This window comes from Vipera berus (genome assembly GCF_964194415.1).
Source record: "Vipera berus genome assembly, chromosome: 1".
In the NCBI taxonomy this organism is placed as follows: domain Eukaryota; kingdom Metazoa; phylum Chordata; class Lepidosauria; order Squamata; family Viperidae; genus Vipera; species Vipera berus.
Window position 1 is genome coordinate 270,793,248 of NC_138202.1, and position 20,264 is coordinate 270,813,511.

The window sequence follows — 20,264 nt, forward strand, 5'->3', positions numbered from 1 at the left end:
TCCTCAGGTTTGAGACCCAAGCGCCATACGACGAGGTGTGAGCTCCCGTTACTCGCCCTAGCTCCTGCAACCTAGCAGTTCAATAGTATGCAAATGCAAGTAGATAAATAGATTCCGCTTTGGTGGGAAAGGTTACTGTGTTCTGTATTTTCATGCTGGCCACATGATAGAAACATTTCTCACAGGCTCCCTAGGCTGAGAATCGGAGATGTGAAACCAAGTCTGGATACACACATAACAATTCCCCAGTGCAAAGTTTAAAAATCCCACCCATAAGACTATGCAAGCAACCACGTTCCCCAGTATATCTTCTCAACGGACGTTTTATGCAATGCCTAGCCTGCAGTCTCGGGAGCAGCCGATGACCTTGGTTCCCAAGGGACAAAGAATTATTTTGACTAACGACACACCTGGGCAACCCCCCTCCCTCCGGTCTATGTGGCAACCTAGAATGAGAAGGAAAATGGCTGTAGCCATGCTTATTTGTAGAGTTGAAACAACCTTTAATTGCTCTGAATCTTTTAAAAATTGTCTCTGTAGCTTAAAAAATATTGTTTATAGCCTCATCCAGTTCAAGGAGACTAGTTGCCTACAAACATTTGAACCCCTTGAGTCTACCAAATGAGGAACATCCAGGTTTATGTACTGGGCAGATGGATATATTTCTCTGACTTATGTTGGTGAATATATGGTTGAATAATTTCTTTTGTTGAGAGCTGGCAGAGGAAAGGGTATGAGTCAGAAGCATAAAGGATCTTGAAGTAGTTTCTCATAGATGTTCTCTGTGTTCTATAGTATTGCATGGTTCAATAGGAACTAAAAGCATCATGATTTTAAAATGCCCTGTAAACCGCCCTGAGTCCTTCTAATAAATCTAATAAAATCTAAATCTAAATTTGCATATAAAGTGTCTTTTAAAAACATCTGGTTAAAATTTATAACTCTTCATCACAATAGTGAAATTCACCTCACCTCATCTGTGTTTCCTTTTAAATAAAATTAAATTAATTAAATTAAACTAAAGTTTTAATTGCAGTTCAGAATGTAATCATACAGAACCTTGGTTCAGAAAGTCATTATTTAGTGGTTGGATTTAGCAAATATTTGCATTTTTAAATAATTTTTATTAAAGGTTTTTACATAGCTAAAAGCAAATAAAGGAAAAAAGAGAAGAGAAAATGTGCATAAAAATAGAGTTAAAGGGGGGGGGAAAGATAGTTAAAGAGGCTACTTCCACATTTCTTTACAGCAGTTACAAACTCATTATCCTTCCTCCCTACAGAACATTACAATAGTCCTCCATCCCTTATTCAGTCTTTTTACAATTGTCAAATCCAGAAATCACAATTTCTCTCTTTTCCCATTTTCATAAAATGTTTCCAGTCTTTAATAAAAGTACCTATTGTTTTGTCCCTGACCAAACAGGTAATTTTTGTCATTTCTGTTAGTTCTGCCATCTTCACAATCCATTCTTCCATTGTGGGTAGTTCAGCATGTCTCCATCTTTGTACATACAGGTAATCCTCAACATACAACTATTCATTCAGAAACTGTTCAAAGTTACGACGGTGCTGAACGAAGAGTGGTTACAATAGATCCTCAGACTTCTGACCATCCCAGGATTCCCGTGATCATGTGATGATGATCTGGGCGCTTGGCAACCACTTGCACTTATGACCGGTTGTAATACCCTGCAGTCATCTGATTACCATTTATGACCTTCCTTCATGGCTTCCCCAAAAAGTCAGTGGGGAAGCTGGCAGTGAAGATTGCAAGTCACTGGAGCAAGTCCCCCTTACCCACACATCTTCCCTAGCTCCTCCTCCCTTGCACTTTGCAGGCTATTCAGGAACCACTGCACAACCTTCCCCTTCTTGCTCTACCTGCGTGGCACACCCTCCCTGAGCCTTGTCACATCACCCTCACAGACCCCAGTACCTCCCTGAGCCTCGCCATGCATCTCTCACCAGTTACACATCCCCTCCCTCCCTCCCTAAGCCTTGCAAAACAAGAAATACTTATATCTTACATTAGTGACAGGGTGGGAATAATTTCAGATGTTAAACATGAACGATATCATTAACATGGTTGTGTCACTGCACGTATGAATTTCCCATATTGTCAGCCCAGAGGAAATGCACTGGGGAATGATTTGCAATATAAAGGGTAATAAGCACACTCGGGGGGGGGATGGAAATAATTTGTGCTTTCTTTAATTCCATTTCTTCTTTTAAGGCAGGGGTGTCTCCCGGCCCACGGGCCGGATGCATCATCCAGAAGCCACACCTACCCCATTGGCAGCAATGGCGTAACTGTCTCCTGATAGGTTGCATGACGTCACGAGTTTGACATGTCTGTTTTAAGGTCTGAATGATTATTTCCAGCTGGTATGCAATCACAGCCCCTTTTGCTCTCATTTATTTTCAGACTGGAGTAAAACAGCAACTAATATAATAAAGAAGAGTTCAGACAATCTGGGGAAATCCTTATCTTCCAGTTCTATTGGTTCCAATTCAACATATCTGACTTCAAAATCCAAATCCACATCAAACACTTACCATAAAAGGAACAGCCATTCTGGTCAGTAGTTTTCAATATGAAAAAGTCTAACTTTAAAATGAAGTATCTACTGAAATAGCTTGCTTTACCTTAGATAAGTTATGCAAATGTGGACCCATAGGAATTAACCAGAATTTGGCTGGGATTCATCTACTTCATTGCTGTTTTTTTCCAACAGCCCATTCAAGTGAAATATATAGGCCTCAAGCTACCCATGCTATTGCATTATCTTTAGGATTACCAAAAGCTAAGGCTTATCTAAGTCTAAAACATAGTAAGATTTTTGGTACTTTTCAACAAGACATTGTGCACAATGACATTCATATAAGTAACATTTCTTTTAATTTTTATTTATTTTACTCATCAAATGTCTACACCACCCATCACACTTAAGTAATTCTGGGCGGTTTACAGTTTAAAAAATTGAGCGCAATAAAAATTTCTCTGGAAGTGTTTAAAAATGTTTATAATTATTGGCATATAACACCTCATTGCATTAATTGTAAGTAGTCTTTTCGGGTTTTCATTAAATATGAATCACCCTAAGTAACTAATTTGATGTGTTGTTGTGGATTAAAGCTTTATTCGTAGAAGTTCTGCTTTAAATAGTAGATTTTCTTTAAGTATCTGTACGTGATTATTTATCCTTGGTCATGATAGAGCTTATTGGTTTCTTTTTAGTATAAATGACAACAACAATATGTTTGTGTTATGTGCAAAATTTGTAAAGCACAATTTAATCTTTCATTCTGTATTAACTGTTAACTGCAAGTTATTCAGTTGGTATGTTGTGCTCATGTTTAATCATAGTTTAGTCATTTGTGTGGTGGTGGATATTTCCAAGTACCGTAATTATTGAACTATTTCACTGTTCTCCAAAATTGATTCAGCTGCTCATATGTTTATGGTATAGATAATGTCTTCTAAGAACATATCCTCACCAGTGGTCGAACATTCAAGGTAAAGTGTACATCACATTTGCTGAATGCATGATTTCCAAGCGCTTGCATAAGGACACTTGCATGAAGTTTGAATCAACAGAAAAGATTAATTAATCATACATAGTGCTTCATTCTATACTGTGCATCTTTCTCTGTCATTAATTCTGGCTGACTATAATTTGATACACAAGAGTGCTTTTGATTGGTTAGCATAAAAATGAAGCTTCCAGGATTGTTTGAGGTAAGCATCCAATGGAAACAGCTTCATAAAATGCATATTGTTAGGTATCTCTAAAATTGGTATAGTAGCTGACAAAAAGAAAATGAAAAAATCACCATTAAAGTGATTCACCTAATTTATAATAATGCCTGCAAGAAATTATTGTATTCTCTGATGCTAAACTTTTTCAGAACATTAGAAAAAGCTTTTAGTTAGCAACCTACTTAGATTTTTAAAATATGCAGTGAACACAGACAGTGTACTGATTCAGCATTTATTTTGATATTTAGCCAACCTAATGAAAGTAGAATGAATTCTGCTGGATTCAGCTATCATACAGTGACCAACAGAGACATCCCAAAAAGCTTATAGGTAGGAAATGAGGGAATTGTCTTCTTCAAATATTGGTCCCTGACAGTTGGTTTAAGCCATACTGCCTTTGAACCTCAGTGTAATATATAACTATTAAGCCGTTGCTCCTATTCTCCATGAATATGTCTAGTTCTGAGGACCAAGTCACTGTCTTTGGACTCCCAGTCCCTTGTACTCTTAATTTAAAAAGCCAGCATGCACATGTTCATGCTCCAGTCATTCAATTTTAGCTCCAAGAAACGGTTAAGCATTACAAACATCCCCCTTCCTGAATGGTCCACCTTCCTCAATCTGGGTAGGTGGTCATGAAGATGGCATCTGGAAGTGGGTCAAGCTGTTTTGCATCAGCAGCCGAAGGAGTCTCCAGCTACCAGGATGGAGAAGAAGGACCTGAGCTGAGGGAGGAGAGAGAAAGAAGGGAAGAGCCGGGAAAGTCTAATGAGGGAGAGGTGAACTTATGAAAGGGCTGGAACATCACTGCACCACTGAATTGCTGCAATACATTCCTTCCTGTGGTGGATATGAATGAGCAAGGCTGAGTGCTTCCCTTTGGCTCCTCCTTCACCACCTGCTTGAAGAAGAAGAAGAACTGGAAGGAAGAGTCAAGACTGCAGTTCTCTATTCCTCCCACCCCATTTCACACATGGATTAGGAGGAATAAAGCTATTCCCTCTCTAAAGGAAGAGGGGAGGAAGAAATTTATTACATCATCCCAAATAACCTAGGGCCATGACAGAGATGAACATGAATTAGCAGACTATCTAAGTCAGGGGTGTCAAACTGCCTGCCCACGGGCCGGTTACATCATCTGGAAGCCACACCCACCCCATTGCCGGCAGTGGCAAAATAGTCCCAATACGTCACGTGACGTCGCAAGTTTGACATGTCTGATCTACGTAAATAGGACTGCAATGTAGCATGGAAGGCTAGACAGGTGGCTTGGAAGTTCACATAAGATGAGAGCTGGAAAGATCCCATTGGAGGCCATTGTTAGGGCTAAAAGATCAAAGGGAAGGATCTGCAACAAACCTGGGCGAGGTAACTTTTAAAGGACTGATGAGGGATTTGTGAAATCCTCTGTTCTCTGCTTTTTGTTGGAGACTTGAAAGTACATCCCAATGATGGGATGGGGAAGAATTAATGGGTCTTCCTTGGAAAGTGAAGCTTTCCTTGGAAAGATTGTTTGCTAATGGTGCCAAGCTACAGAATCCAGCATCCCCTACCATTTAGCCGGCGTGACTGAGGCTGCTGGGAATTGCAGTTCATCAACATTTGTAGTACTACATGGATTATGGATTAAAGTGTGGTTATTTAAGTAAGTAACTGTTGTATTTATGAATAAAAAGATTTTATAATCCACCCATCAGGTTAAGGAGCTGTTAATGAGCTTCTAAATTTGTTTTTGCACATTTCAGCAAAAACATTTCACATTTCACTCCGTTCCACCTCCATGGCTGACTCCAAGTTCCAATAGACTGAAGGGGAAAACTAATATTTTTCATGCTATGGCTTATTTCATATACCTCTGTTGTATCTCTTCATATTGAACTTCCTCTAAACCCCCAAACCCTAAACACTGTAGGAAAGCTGCTTTAGCCCTTAAATCACAGATTCATATTGAATAAATACTTATAATGTAACATGTAAGAAATAACTACACCTTTTCAAAAACAATACAACAAAACCAAAGTAAACCATGAGCTATGTCATATAAGAATGTTTGCAAAAAAAAAATCTGGCTATATTTTAGCATGCCTATGCTTTTTTCCATGTTAAAAAAAACCTGTGCAATTTGCATTTTCTTCATTTGCATTTCATAAGTAATTCTAATTTTAAATCTTAATTTTAGCTATGCATTATTGTAAGAAAAGATTGAGGAATTCTTTCCTCTTGTTTATACTTGTGACCAATTTAAATTTTATATAGTTGCTTGTTTGGGTAAATGAATGCTAAATAGTTGAAGGAATGTTTAGTCTTTTGTATAAATATAATATTCAATAGTAACATGTACCAATTGTGGAAAGAATTCAGCAGGTAAAATCCTATTCATTGTTGTTGTTAGCTGCAAAGTCGTGTCCGACCCATCGCGACCCTATGGACAACGTTCTTCCAGGCCTTCCTGTCCTCTACCATCTTCTGGAGTCCATTTAAGCTCACGCCTGCTGCTTCAGTGACTCCATCCAGCCACCTCATTCTCTGTCGTCCCCTTCTTCTCTTGCCCTCAATCTTTCCCAGCATTAGGCTCTTCTCCAGTGAGTCCTTCCTTCTCATTAGGTGGCCAAAGTATTTGAGTTTTAGCTTCAGGATCTGGCCTTCTAAAGAGCAGTCAGGGTTGATCTCCTCTAGGACTGACCGGTTTGATCGCCTTGCAGTCCAAGGGACTCGCAGGAGTCTTCTCCAGCACCATAGTTCAATGGCCTCAATTCTCTGGCGCTCAGCCTTTTTTATGGTCCAACTTTCACTGCCATACATTGCAACTGGGAAGACCATAGCCTTGACTATACGCACTTTTGTTGACAGGGTGATGTCTCTGCTTTTTAGTATGCTGTCTAGATTTGTCATGGCTTTCCTCCCGAGGAGCAAGCGTCTTTTAATTTCTTGTCTACAGTCCCCATCTGCAGTGATCTTGGAGACCAGGAGAATAAAATCTGTCACTCCCTCCATTTCTTCCCCATCTATTTGCCAGGAATTGAGAGGGCCAGATGCCATGATCTTGGTTTTCTTAATGTTAAGTTTCAACCCAACTTTTGCACTCTCCTTCTTCATCCGCAACAAGAGGCTCTTTATATGTTTAAAAATAATGTGTTTAATTGCACATGAAGAGGAACATTATATGAGCACCATCTAATGGTCATATTTGGATTAGCAAAGCTGCTCACTGTCTTGAACCTTCTAGCCTTCTGTTAGTATCTTACTTAAAAGTTTGTTCTAGGTATGCTTGAAGTTGAAGTTACCAGGATGAACACAGCTGACTTAACTCAGTTGGTTTCAGCTGATATTTGAGTCAATCCTGATTATGTCATAGTATGGCTCTGCCAATGTCTGGAACAATATATTTTACCTACTAAGCATTACTGAAAAGGAATTCAGTAAACTCTGTCAGTGTTGTTATAGACATTTATTGCACCCAGGTCAAGATTACATATCTTAGTTTTAGTAGAAAAAAATATGTTATCAAGTTCCTTCTCTTTTTAGGTAATAAGTAATACACCATTTATTCTATGTAATAATGAGAGATGAGTCAATATTACTTTCACATGTATTTAACCACACATTCTTCTTTCTGGGTTAAGCTCTACATTGAAAACAACCCAGTTCACACACAATGCATTTAAACATTCTTCTTCTTTTTCAAAAATAATAATTAGTGCATTTTAGTACCCTTTATGTGAAAAGAATGCATGCTGGAAACTGTGCCTCTCCTAATTTTGATCAGAATTTGTAAATTTCAGTTCTGCCAAGAATCTCTAGTTATGTAATAATGATGTGGAATATTTTGTTGTGAATAGCCATGCCAGCTGATTTTGTACAGTATAATGGAAACACACAATGTGAGAAGCGTGGTGGCCTAGAGATGGAGCTCTCACCTCACAATCAGGAGGCTGTGAGTTCAATACTAGATAGCAGCAGATATTTCTGTTTCTGGGTGTAATGAGTTATTGTCTGCTTTGAACTCTGTGTAGGTGTCAGGAAGGGCATCCGGTCAGTAAATGCTTGTGCTCCTTTCAGGCGTCCCAACTCCACCCTGATGCAAGGGATTACAGGGTCATTAAAAGAAAAAAAGTGGAAACACACAATATGATCATAGCATAACAAAGGGTGAGAGATGATGCATGTTATAAAAAAGAATATGAAGCTGTGACTTCCATTGTCAATTCCGTATGTTCTTTACAGTTTGAAGTAATGTCACCTTCTGAAAGTGAGATGAGCAGTGCCTAAATTTGATAAATAAATAAAAAACCTATATCTAAATTCTGCATCTCCACAGGTTGGCACATGGGCTTGACATTAATTTCAATGTAGATAACACAGTCTATGTGCATAAATGAAATGGAATATGAATGTAAATTGATAGTGAGGAACACACTCAAAATCTTTTTTCAGGACATAATAAGCTGAGTCTAAAAATGATGGAACCTGTAACCGTTACTATTGATTTTATGATTTCCTCATTTGAGCAATTCAGTAGTAAAAAATGAACTTCTTTCCCCTTTCTGGCATCACTCTTAATGAGATGTATTTTCTCTTGTCCTTATTCTGAATTGGTTCATACATTCAAAGCTGATTGTTCGTGTGAAATTATTCTGACTCCTGTTCTGTAGAGCACCATCATAATCATGTTCCCAATACAAAAACAGACTAATGCTTATACCAAAACGCATTTAATTGTGAGTCAGATTATTGCAGTTTGATATCACAGCTTCAATAATGCTGATGCCATTATTTCAGTAACCATGTAGGTCAGCATAGAAATGCCATCCAATATCTAAAAACTAATGCTAAATTTCAGATCATGAAGGCTAAAGGAGCAAAATTTGATTTGTACTTCTAGATAAATCAGGAGCACAAAAGTGTGGTGTGCATACAGTCCAAACTTACTAATTTACAGCTCTGAGAAGATCAGTGGGGCTGAATTTTTCAGGCAGACTATCCAGATGTGTATCTTAAGACTTCAAGACACTCATTGCACCTTTTGGACACACACTCTCTCACACACACATTTTACTCCTTAAAACTTCTCAAAATGACATAATTTTATAAAGAAATATTAAAGGAAAAACTTTTAATGTGTAGTTGTTAATGTGCAGTGTAAAAGTAAAGTCTATTGTAACTGTCACACTGACAGCTTACATATTCACGGTATGGATTATAGAAAGAAAATCAGAATTTGGAACAAAAATAAAAGGTTATTATATATACTTTACTAAGGGGCTGTCTGAGGTCATCCTCTTGGCAGTAAACTTTGTTTTCAAAATTACTGACATTTTGTTTTGTGTTGTTTTTAATCAGACAATGTTTTTCTTGACAAGCCTTCAACAAAATACATCCAAGTGGACATGGAACAGACGTCAATCATCCCAGTTCACCAAGTCATTGACAATGTGAAAGGTTACTACAATACTCAGTCAGACAATTTCTATAGAAACATGATCATGTCAGATTCCCTGAGCCACAGTACAAAATTCTGAGTATCTGGATATCTGGAAGAAGAGAAGTCAACAAACAGAATGAAGATTATTAAGATTATTAAGTGTTGAACTTGGTAACTGAAGATACAGACTCTGCTAAAGTGTTGTGCTTTATCCAGTTATATAAGTTGTTCAGCTACCTGTACCTATACTTGGAGAAACAGAACATCTAATTAATTCTCTCCACTGACACAGTATTGATGCTGCTGTTCTCTCATCAACAGTTCTCAAGCATCTATCGGTGACATGTTTATTAATCCCATCTATAATTTTGCGAAATTAAGAATCTAGAAAAGCCCCAAACTAAAGTTTGTAGCTTCCAAATACATTTTCAAACCATGCTATTAAGATGTTACATCAACCCAAGTTTTCTTCTCTGTGTCTGTGTGTATATGTAGCCTTACACAGGGAGAGCTATCCAGTTGTGCATGCTCACAGGTATAATGGATCCCCTTGTTTCATATAACCAAATCTACTTATGCCGCAAGCAGAATAGGGATGATAGCCTATTCTGCTTGCGGCATAAGCAGAAATCTGCTTGTGCAGTGCTAGAGAAGTCATGGGAGATTTTATAGATTTTTTTTTCTCTACAGACGAGGCAAAGAAAAGCTATTTTTAGTGAATATATAATTTTTTGTGCCTGATTACAGAAAGCAAAAGTGTTTCAAAGATTATTGTACTCTTGATCTTAACTCTTGCTTGCAAACTCTGGGCCATATTTATTATTTTGTCATTTTTAAATGGCAGAAGTATTAAAGCATGGATCTTCAAACTTGGCCCTTTTATGACTAGTGGACTTCAACTCCCAGAATTCCTCAGCCAGCGTGCCTGGCTGAGGAATTCTGGGAATTGAAGTCCACAAGTCATAAAAGGGCCAAATGTGAAGACCCCTGTGTTAAAGTGTGCTTCTTTGATATTGGAAGAGCTTAACAAAGTGTTTTATGTTAACTTGAAAGTTTGCCTAGTTATAAACCAAAAGAAAGTGAGAAATTGAATATATCACGGTTGCTATGAATCAACCCAATATTATAAATAAACTTCCATCAGTTTTTCCTAATTTGCTTTATTTTCACATCCTTAGATAGGTGGAATTGCAGCCTGGAACATGGAAGCTTTCCATTGATTTATGCCTTAAGAGCAATGTTTATTAACCTGTACAAATCAAGATGCTATCAATTCTTACATCTTTTCCCCAGATAGTCCTTTTCCAAGATGCGTATTGAAATATACCTAAGAAGTAATCTATAATTTCAGATACACACAGCTGCTGTAACAATTGAAATACTCATATATAAGCATAGCAGTAATGTCATCTATTCATCCCTTCATACAGTATTTTGAATTACAGACTATAATAATTATATACTCTGTAGCACCTATATTTAGATTGACTAAAGTCCGTATGCCTCATCTTTAAAGGAGAAGGGTGTTATATTCATTGTTTAAAAATACAAATTCTCTTTGGATGAAATCAGTTAAACGCTCCAAGTATCAAAAAAAATTATATGCTAATTATAAAACAATGTTGTCACTTGCTCAATTCTTTAATAACTTCCTGTGTGTGCTACTTTATTTAATCTCCCATAATATATAGCATAAACTCCAGTATGTCTTCTTAGAAGTTATTCCAACTCAATACAAGGAGGCTTACTTTAAGGAAAATTTGTTCAGAATTACAACTGCAAATTTGACCACTGACAAGTCATAGGATTCCCTCCCTATTTCTATGAAAACAATCTCTGCACGTTTATTTTCAAAATACATTTCAACGTCTGTATTATAGCTGTTTAACAACTACAATTTATTAATTTGCACCATCAGAATTGTCAAATTAAGTTGCTCTATTAAACCAAAGTTGTTTGACTTCAAACTATTTAATTTGTTTTATAATTCCTAAAAGGAATTATTTACCACAGGTTAAGAATTTAACTTAATATGAGTGAATGATTCCTTATGACATCAAATTATGTCAGAGTGATGGGATCAAACAGCTTTACTAAGAATGTTTTGTTCATATGTGCTTTCTAAAAAAATAGTAAATTTATGTCTCTTAATAGATTTCAGAAAATAGCTTATGTAACATTTTGGATAAAAATATTCAAAATGACAAGGGAAAGTGTATTTCTGTATATGGTAATTGGAAGTAAAAAATATTAAAACGGTAATTAGGGCTTTCATTAGGAAAATTGTAATAGTTTCATTTTCCCATAAGATATTTTTTTCTGACCAGATTAATGTGAAATATTCCTATATTTTTGCCAAATAAGAATATTCTTTGCATTTACTACCATGTAGTAATCCTTAAAAAAATATTTCAGATAGTTTTTCCACTGCTCTTCTTTTATCATATCTTTCTGTATATATCTTTGATTTTCTTATCAGCAAAGTTTAACTTCCTTTGTATATATTTATTTATTTCTGAGGTTCAAAATATGCAAGCATATTTTAGCTGCACACTAGCAGTATTTGTAATTATATGCAAACTAAGTGATAGGGAGGTGTGTGTGTGTGTGAATATGTCTGTGCATGCTAGGTTTGCTATGTGTATAGTTTATTGGATGAACTTTTGTTTATGATGGAAATGCCGATATAATTTCAAACATTAGTTTTTAGGGACTAGTGATACAATTTATAGAAACATTGTAGCATCAATAGTCTTAAGTCATTAAAAAAAATTAAATTGTAAGTGACTCTTTGATTCTTTGCAACTGATCAATGAAATTCTTTGGTAGAATGCTGGAGAATGACCTTGCAGGTAACCTTTCTTCACCAGAATTTGGAGACGGAAGAGTTCAACCAGACACTGAAGGACAGAGAACTCTAAACCAGGGACCGGTTCCGTGGAGAGAGGTTTTTTTCCACAGACTGGAGGGGGCTTGGTTTTATGTACTGCCTGCATCCTGCAGATGGGGCTTCGCTTGTTTTCACAGAGCAGTTTCTGGCATGCCGCAGACGGGTGCCAGTCCACGGACCCCCTGCTCTAAATTCTGCCAATGACCTTAGGGTCACAGGAGACTATCTGATTGAAAAGAGTAGGGATGACATAAGGGGGAGAGTATTTTTATGTATTGTTAGGGATTTCAAGATGAGAAGAAAAGCAAACAATCTGATCATTATTCTCTAACCCTCCAAAATAATGCAAAATTACAATTTTAGGCAAATATTTCACCCTTTTCAGGTAACTTGTAACATTAAAATCCCAAACGTGCGCTCAGTTAATTTATTCAGCCATATGCATTTTTTACTCATCTATAAATATATAAACATACGTTGCACATTATTATTCCCTGTTCTCAGTTTTGAACCATCCTCTAAGCCAGGGCTTTTCAATCAGTGATACGGGTACCACCTGTGGTACATTAGCACCTGGCAGGTGGTACACGACCATCCTAGAAAAGTAGCAGGGGAGGGGAATGGCAGCACCACACAAGCCTGAGCGAGAGATGGCTGGAGCTGCAGGGCTGTCAAGGCCCAGCAGAAGCACCAGGATCAGCACCAGCCTCCAGCTGGAGCTCGGCGATGATCCCGGCACGTCTGCTGAGCCCAGAAGAAGCACTGATCAGCTGGAATGTTGCAATATCCCCAGGGTCGTGTGATTTATATTCAGATGCTTGGCAACTCATTCATATTTATGACGGTCACAGTGTCCCAGGATCATATGAAGTGACCAAAACCTGCTGCAACCACCCAGCAGACGGAGAGAATAAAAACCAAACACCCACCCCCACCCCACCTCTGCTGCCAATCCTCGGCAGAAACGCTCTCAACAATGAAAACCTCGGACAGGAGAAGAGCGCCACCAGGTGGGCAGGCAGGTGTGTTGCTCAGCTGTGGCTTGGGGGGGGACTTTTTTCAGTGCCATTATAACTTCAAACAGTCACTAAGCAAACTGTTGTAAGTCGAGTACTACCTGTACTTCATCACTTTTTTCCTTTTGGGGGGGTCATCAAGTTTTTGACACCTTGCTAGGCGACTGGTGGTACTTGGATGTTGCCATTTCCTAAAAGTGGTACAATGGGTGAAAAAGTTGAAAAGCCCTGCTCTAAGTATGTCATTTATTCACATGGAAGTTTTCATCTTCTGTCATTGTTTCTGAATTTAGTAACCAACCTTCAACTCCATATTCGCACAAAGTATTCCAAAATTCAAGTCTTTTCACTTTATTCACTAAACATAAACCTTTCTCACAATCATATATTTCTCAATGACCTGGTTTACACACCAGCCCAGGTTAAAGTTGTATTGCATTTGCAACATTTTACTGGTAACTGCTTCTTCTACCTTTCCAGTCCAAATTTTGGTACTTTGCCAGTGCAACTTTGCTAGAGTTCTTCAAACTATCTGCTAAGGATGCAGCCTTCACACTTCACACGGAAAGTAGCATTGCTGCTTCTTAACCAAATCTTATTCGTATTTAAACTTTTCCCCAGTTATACCATCTAGTTCTGCAGCTTGGTCATTATTCAAGAGTCATACATTTATTAAATCTTTCTCAGCATTTTTTCCTTGAACACTAACATTTATAGTGTTTCTTACTATCCCACTCTTTCAAATCTTTAAAATGTTGTTTCTGGCTTACCATCATTTCAGTTTAATTCCAAATCATTTTAATTCCATTTTAATTCCATTCGCCTGCTGGAGGCTTCTTGTCATCCTCTTCACAGAAGTATCTTTCCCACTGTACATTATATATTTTCATTCTTTGCAGCATTTTTTGAACTTTTCTTCAGTTCATTCTTCCAAGTACCTTTTTTATGCTTGCCATTAGCATAACTACACACTTGTATGTCACTCTGTAACCTCATTCTTTTCACTTTGTTCTAAGCTCCTTCAACATCTTTCTTCACATTCAGTAAGGCTGAGTCTGATGTACAATATGTTTTCACACAAGTCTTGTGCATTCTCTTCCTGCAGTCATTCCACTTTCACTCTGTCGTCTTTCATATCTTTCCACCTTATCTTCCATTTTATCTTTTTTCCCCAAATCCTTCCTTTACTTCCTGGTTTATCTGATATTCAGAGTCTCTAATCACCCTTCCCTAATCTTCTGTCTTTCTGAAGTAAATAACAATAGCACTTAGATCAGGGGTGTCAAACTGCCAGCCCACGGGCTGGTTGCATCATACAAAGGCCACATCCACCCCAGCTCCGGCAATGCAAAAAAGTCACGATATGTCACAACATGTTAGGTGACGGAGCACGTTTGACAGCCATGAATTAGACTTACATACCACTTCACAATGCTTTACAGCCCTTTCTAAGCAGTTTATAGAGTCAGCAACAATCTTCCCCCAACAATCTGGGTACTCATTTTATCAACCTCAGAAGGATGGAAGGCTGAGTCAACCTTGAGCCTGTGAGAATCGAACTGCTGGCAGTGGGCAGAGTTAGCCTGCAATACTGCATTCTAACCACTGCACCACCACAGCTCTAATGTTTTGGGATAATTATTTATTATTTATTATTTATTTATTAATTTTATTTGTATACCGCCCTTCTCCCGAAGGACTCAGGGCGGTGAACAGGGCAATGCATGTTAAAAAACAAAATACAAAAATTAAAAGAGATTAAACAGAATGCCCACAACTCTTACAATAAGTTAAAACACAATAAAAAAGTTAAAACACATTAATAAAACCCAACCCCATCCCATCAGGCCAGGCCAGCTTGTTCGATCGCGCCGGAAGGTCGGGCGCCATCCGGAGCTCAACCGGAAGATGGTTCCATAAATCCGGCATGCCCACAGAGAACGCCCTCCCCCTGGGGGCCACCAGTCGGCATTCTTTGACCGGTGGCACCCTGAGGAGGCCCTCTCTGTGGGAGCGTACTGGGCGGAGGGAAGTTGATGCTGGCCGCAGGTGCTCCCTAAGGTATTCCGGACCCATGCCATGTAGGGCTTTGTAGGTCATTACCAACACCTTGAATCTCACCCGGAAGACAACTGGAAGCCAATGCAGCTCGCGGAGCAGAGGTGTAACATGGGAGTATCGGGAAACTCCCAACACAACTCTCGCGGCTGCATTCTGTACCCCGAGTGGTCACTAAACGTCACCCATGCTGAAGACATCCAACTCCAAATAATTCTGGTGACCTTGCCCAGACGCTTCCTATAGATATTAAAGCAACAAGAGTGACAGATTTGTTCCCTGTGGAACTTCACAGCCTAACATCCATGAGGCCAAGCAGAAATCTCTCAAAGCTGTATTCTTGCTGCCAAACCAGATAGGAAACTTGACCGGAATGTGTGCAGATAGTCCATATCCTCCAAGTACATGTGAAAGGGATATAACTCTGAGTAAGTGTGCATCCGGCAAAGGCTACAGTTTTAAAGTTAGCGGATAAATGTGAATAGATGCGTATACTGAAAAATACTAAGTTCTGGAAGCAAATCATAAAACGTAGCTATAATTTTAATTCTGCATCTATAATCTTACTAACTACACCTGCTTATACTAAATACTGTTGGAGATAATGGGAACTGGTGAGGCTACCCCAGCTATTTTGAATAAATATCAATTTCTCAATTTTTCTGTGACATAGAATGTTGGATATGGGCAGTTCATAAAAGAAGCTTGCTGTGCTTTGAATATATTTACAGCTCCATTTGTTTCTTCTACCCAGTCTGTTGAGAATGATGGTGTGATGATCTTACTCACTTAGCATTCCTGCATTGCAGTGGTTCCCTGCATGTTTGCCTCAAAATAAAAATAGAAATTATGCAGAAAACTGGTTGCCTGCATTAGCTAGAATGAGCCAGCAGAGTGCAATATGGCCCCACTATTGGTTATGTACTGGAAACTTTCAAAAACGTTTAATTTCTGTATGCAGTTGCAAATGGAATTGTGTTAAGCAGGAAAATCTACATACAGACCAAAGTCCCAACTTGTATCCTGAAAGCATAGCACAACATAAAGCAAATTTTAATTCTGCATACTTATGGGACATTCAACAGTAATGGATATTGTGAACACAACAAGAGATAGAAAAGCCTATTCATAGTGCCTTCCTTAGAGAGGGCCCTTCATCACTAAATGATAGATTATTATTATTATTAATAATAATATTAATATAATATAATAATATTAATATAATATTAATATAATATAATATAATATAATAATATTAAAATAATAATAATAATAATAATAATAATAATAATAATAATAATAATAATAATAATAATATTAACGAACAGAACAATGACTCAGCTCTCAAGTTACGTTCCATTTTCATGTCACAGGGCACATTTTCTTTGATTAATTTTAAAGTTTGTAGGAATATTCATATCCCATAATCCAATATTTGTTCATTTTTTTAGATGACTATTGAAACAAATACTTGAGGGACAGAAAATAGATACAGAAGTGTACACTAACAGCTTTTGTTTCAAAAGAGAGAGAACTTGATTCCCATCGCTGTTCTTAAATGTAAAGAAAAGTTTGCATTCTCAGTTGTTAGGATCCTTCTGAATTTTGCCCATTCCTCTAAAAATATAAATTTTTACTTCAGAATATATCTATCTGTCTGTATATGATCTACCAAGAGTGGATTACATAACACTACAGCATATTAAGAGAACCGTGAACTTTGGTGTTGAAGAATCCTGAGAATATCATGGATAGCCAAGAAAACAAACTTATCAAACAAAACAACCCAGAGTTCTCACTTGAGAGACAAATGACCAGATTCAAATTATCATACTTTGGAAACATGATTTGTTCCCAAAGACCCAGTTCTCTGGAGAAATCAATATCTTTGAGAAAGGTAGAAAGAAAGAGAAGACAACAACCATACTTTTAGTGGATGCACAATTAGAAGACTTAAAGGATTAGCTTGGAGACAGGTCCCAGATAAAAGCTGTGATCACTAAAGAATCAATATGACTTGAATGGCATATCACATTGGTTACTTGAGATACTGCCTTTCGTTCATGGTATCTGATCTTGCAGGGTTGATGTGCTCTGTGTTTCTTTGATTAAACAAGGCTATATAATACTGTATATCAAGGCCCTGCAAACATGCCTTCTCTGTAACCATGCTTGTCCTCCAGAACGGAGAGATAGCTTGAGATCTGGATAGCTCCCCCTCCACTGTTGTTCAGAAGATTCACGAAGTTTAGGCTCTTCTCTCAGGTGTTTGGCATGGGACAGTGAAGTTTCTTGTTTCATTCCATTTGGTCTCTCATACTTGCCATCTTTTATCTTTATCTTTCATGTTTATTGGTTTTACTGATATTTCTTTGATTGTTTTGAGACCCTAGAGTCACTGGGAATTGGGTGATTTATTACTTTAACAAATTATTATGGTATAACCAATCACAGATCATGCCATTTATTGACTACTCCATATAGAGTCCTTTTACTTTAATGACATTGCATTTTCTTCCTAATTTTTACCCTAGAGCACTGGAGAACCCCAAAAGGCTGCTGGAAAAGACTTCTAATATGTCCACACACACACTATGAAATACAGCTTACTCAGAGGCATTCAGCAGAGCTAAGGGAGAGCATATGATCAAATAAGCACTGCACTGGCCCTTTTATACACTCATTATTACATTACATACACAGGGGGCAACGGTGCATTGCAACGTTGTGGCACTAGTTATTCTGCTGAAGGCATTGGAGTCTGTGGGAATTTCTCAGTGTCTCAGTTAAAGGATTTGGAAGGCTCAGGGTCTATCCATCTTCAGCCATGGAAACCCACCCCCTCTCCTTCTACCCAGCCCTCTTCACACAGTTGATGTTCGGGGAAATAAAAGAGCTCCTGGAGGAAAGGCATGATCCAAGCCTAATCAACCAACAAATAATAAAGTTGGCATTTTTAAAATTAATTTAGAACATAGCTCTTCAAAGTTTGGTTTCCAATGGACCCGGGATAACTGAAGTCTTCTTTTGTATAATAGCTGCACATCTTTTTCTGAAAGGCAGATTCAGCTATATGAGGCTGTATCAAGACACATGGGGGATAGGGAAATGTTAAAGATATATAGAGGGAAACACACTGCTCAAGCTATGCTTTTAGTGGTATTCAACATTATGTAGAGTGCAGGGAATGTGAAAAAGCGGAGACAGCAAGAAATTAAAGGCATGAAACATAGCTAAAACTAGTATTTGTATTCACAACATTCTGAAGTACAGCGGCACAACTAAACATTCTCTACTCTGTCATTTTTTTTACAGTCCAGTTGCAGAACACAAAAGATTTCTAAGCCCAGCATCTTATTTCCTTGAAGCCCACAAAACAGGACAGAGCAGTAAATGCAGATTTAAAGAACCTGTTAATATATTAATAAAAGAGCCCAGGCTAAACAGATGGGTTAGAATATATCAGGTGCTTTTCTCAAAGTTATCTGATCATTTCAAAAGAAGGAATGATAAGAATTAAACACTATACCCAACCTGAATCGGGAGAAAAAGAACTAACCTAAAAGACAAGCCTAAAAGATAAAGGGCAGAATATTGATCCCAGAGATGTTAGGTTTTCCCCTTTTTTCTGCAAAGCAATGGAAAAGGCTTCAGCTGGAAAAGGTATTTGGTACAGTTGGGAAGGCTTGGCAGACTTTGTATCTTTTTATGCACATCTGGAGTTGAAAAGATTTTTCCCTAAAATTAAAAAAATGGCATGAGGTAATCTATTAAAGCTTGTTTGGGTATGGAATACCTTGTTTCTTTCAGACTTATATTTAGAAACATACTGTCTAACTGACAGTAGAAAAAGGCCTAGTGGGCCATCAAGTCTGCCCTGTGTGTTTATTTGTGTGTGTTTTTTCTCTTTTTAATTTATATATTTATTACTTGTATATTTTATTTATCTTTGTTGGTTGATGGACGTGTATTTATCCCAAGCATATTTAAATTCACTTATTGATGTCTGACCCTCCGCTGGAAGTTAGTTCCAAGCTTCCTCTACTCTTTCTGTGGAGTAATACTTTCTAACATTACTTTTGAACTTCCTTCCTCTCAGTTGCTGTGTCCTTCATTTTTGTTCAATATTGAAAATATTTTTTGCTTAATATCAATTTTTTTGACCATTCTAGTAAATTCAGCATGTATCTGGTAAGCACAGATAATATTCCAATGGTTGTTGGAATTAAATGTTGTGCCAAACCAAGGTTCTTTTTTAAAAAATGCAATCCCATTAAAGGCAATGAGGCTAATTCTAAGCAGGGATGTTTAAGATTCTGTTATATATGTCTGAAAGTGAATTCCAGTACCCTACCCATGGCTGGCTTTAGGTTAAGGCCAAGTGGGTACTGGCCAAGGCCGCCAAAGCTTAGGGGGCACCAATGTCACCTCTCTTTCCACGAACAAATTCCATAAGAAAAACCATTTACATTTCCCCTACTTTTGAAAAATCAAACTTTCTATCACAAAAAAGATGTTGAGAGTTTAGAAAAAAAAATTCAGAGAAGAGCAATTAAGATGATCAAAGGCCTGGAGACCAAAATGTACAAATAACGGCTGCGGAACTTGGGTTTGGCTAAAGAAAAGAAGAAATAGGGGAGACAGGATAGCAGTGTTCCAGTATCTGAGGGGCTGCCACAAGGCAGAGGGGGCCATGTTGTTCACCAGAGCACCAGAGGGAAGGACGAGAAACAATGGTTGGAAACTGATCAAAGAGAGAAGCAACCTGGAATTAAGGAGAAACTTCCTGACAGTAAGGACAATCAACCAGTGGAACAGCTTAGCCCAGAAATCATGGGTGCTCCATCACTGGAAATTTTTAAGAAGAGACTGGACTATCACCTGTCTGAGATGGTATAGACTCTCCTGCTTGAGCGGGGGGCTGGACTAGAAGACCTCCAAGGTCCCTTCCAGCTAGATTCTATTCTATTCTATTCTATTCTATTCTATTCTATTCTATTCTATTCTATTCTATTCTATTCTATTCTATTCTATTCTATTCTATTCTATTCTATTCTATTCTATTCTATTCTATTCTATTCTTGTTAATATATGATTTCAGGTATATTACATTGAG

The 20,264-nt window shown here is 37.8% G+C and overlaps 1 protein-coding gene across 2 annotated transcripts in view; it reads left to right on the plus strand.

Annotated features, from left to right (window-relative positions):
- Nucleotides 1-11,961, plus strand: part of ADGRG6 (adhesion G protein-coupled receptor G6) — a 102,566-nt gene extending 90,605 nt beyond the window's left edge. The window contains exons 24-26 of one of the 2 annotated variants that reach the window (XM_081337170.1): nt 2,428-2,580; nt 3,473-3,519; nt 9,103-11,961. In XM_081337170.1, the coding sequence (XP_081193296.1) occupies nt 2,428-2,580; nt 3,473-3,486 (167 nt within the window). In that variant the 3' untranslated portion in view covers nt 3,487-3,519; nt 9,103-11,961. The remainder of the gene's footprint in view (nt 1-2,427; nt 2,581-3,472; nt 3,520-9,102) is intronic. The other variant, XM_081337169.1, reaches the window with a different exon arrangement.
- The last annotated feature ends 8,303 nt before the right edge of the window (nt 11,962-20,264 follow it).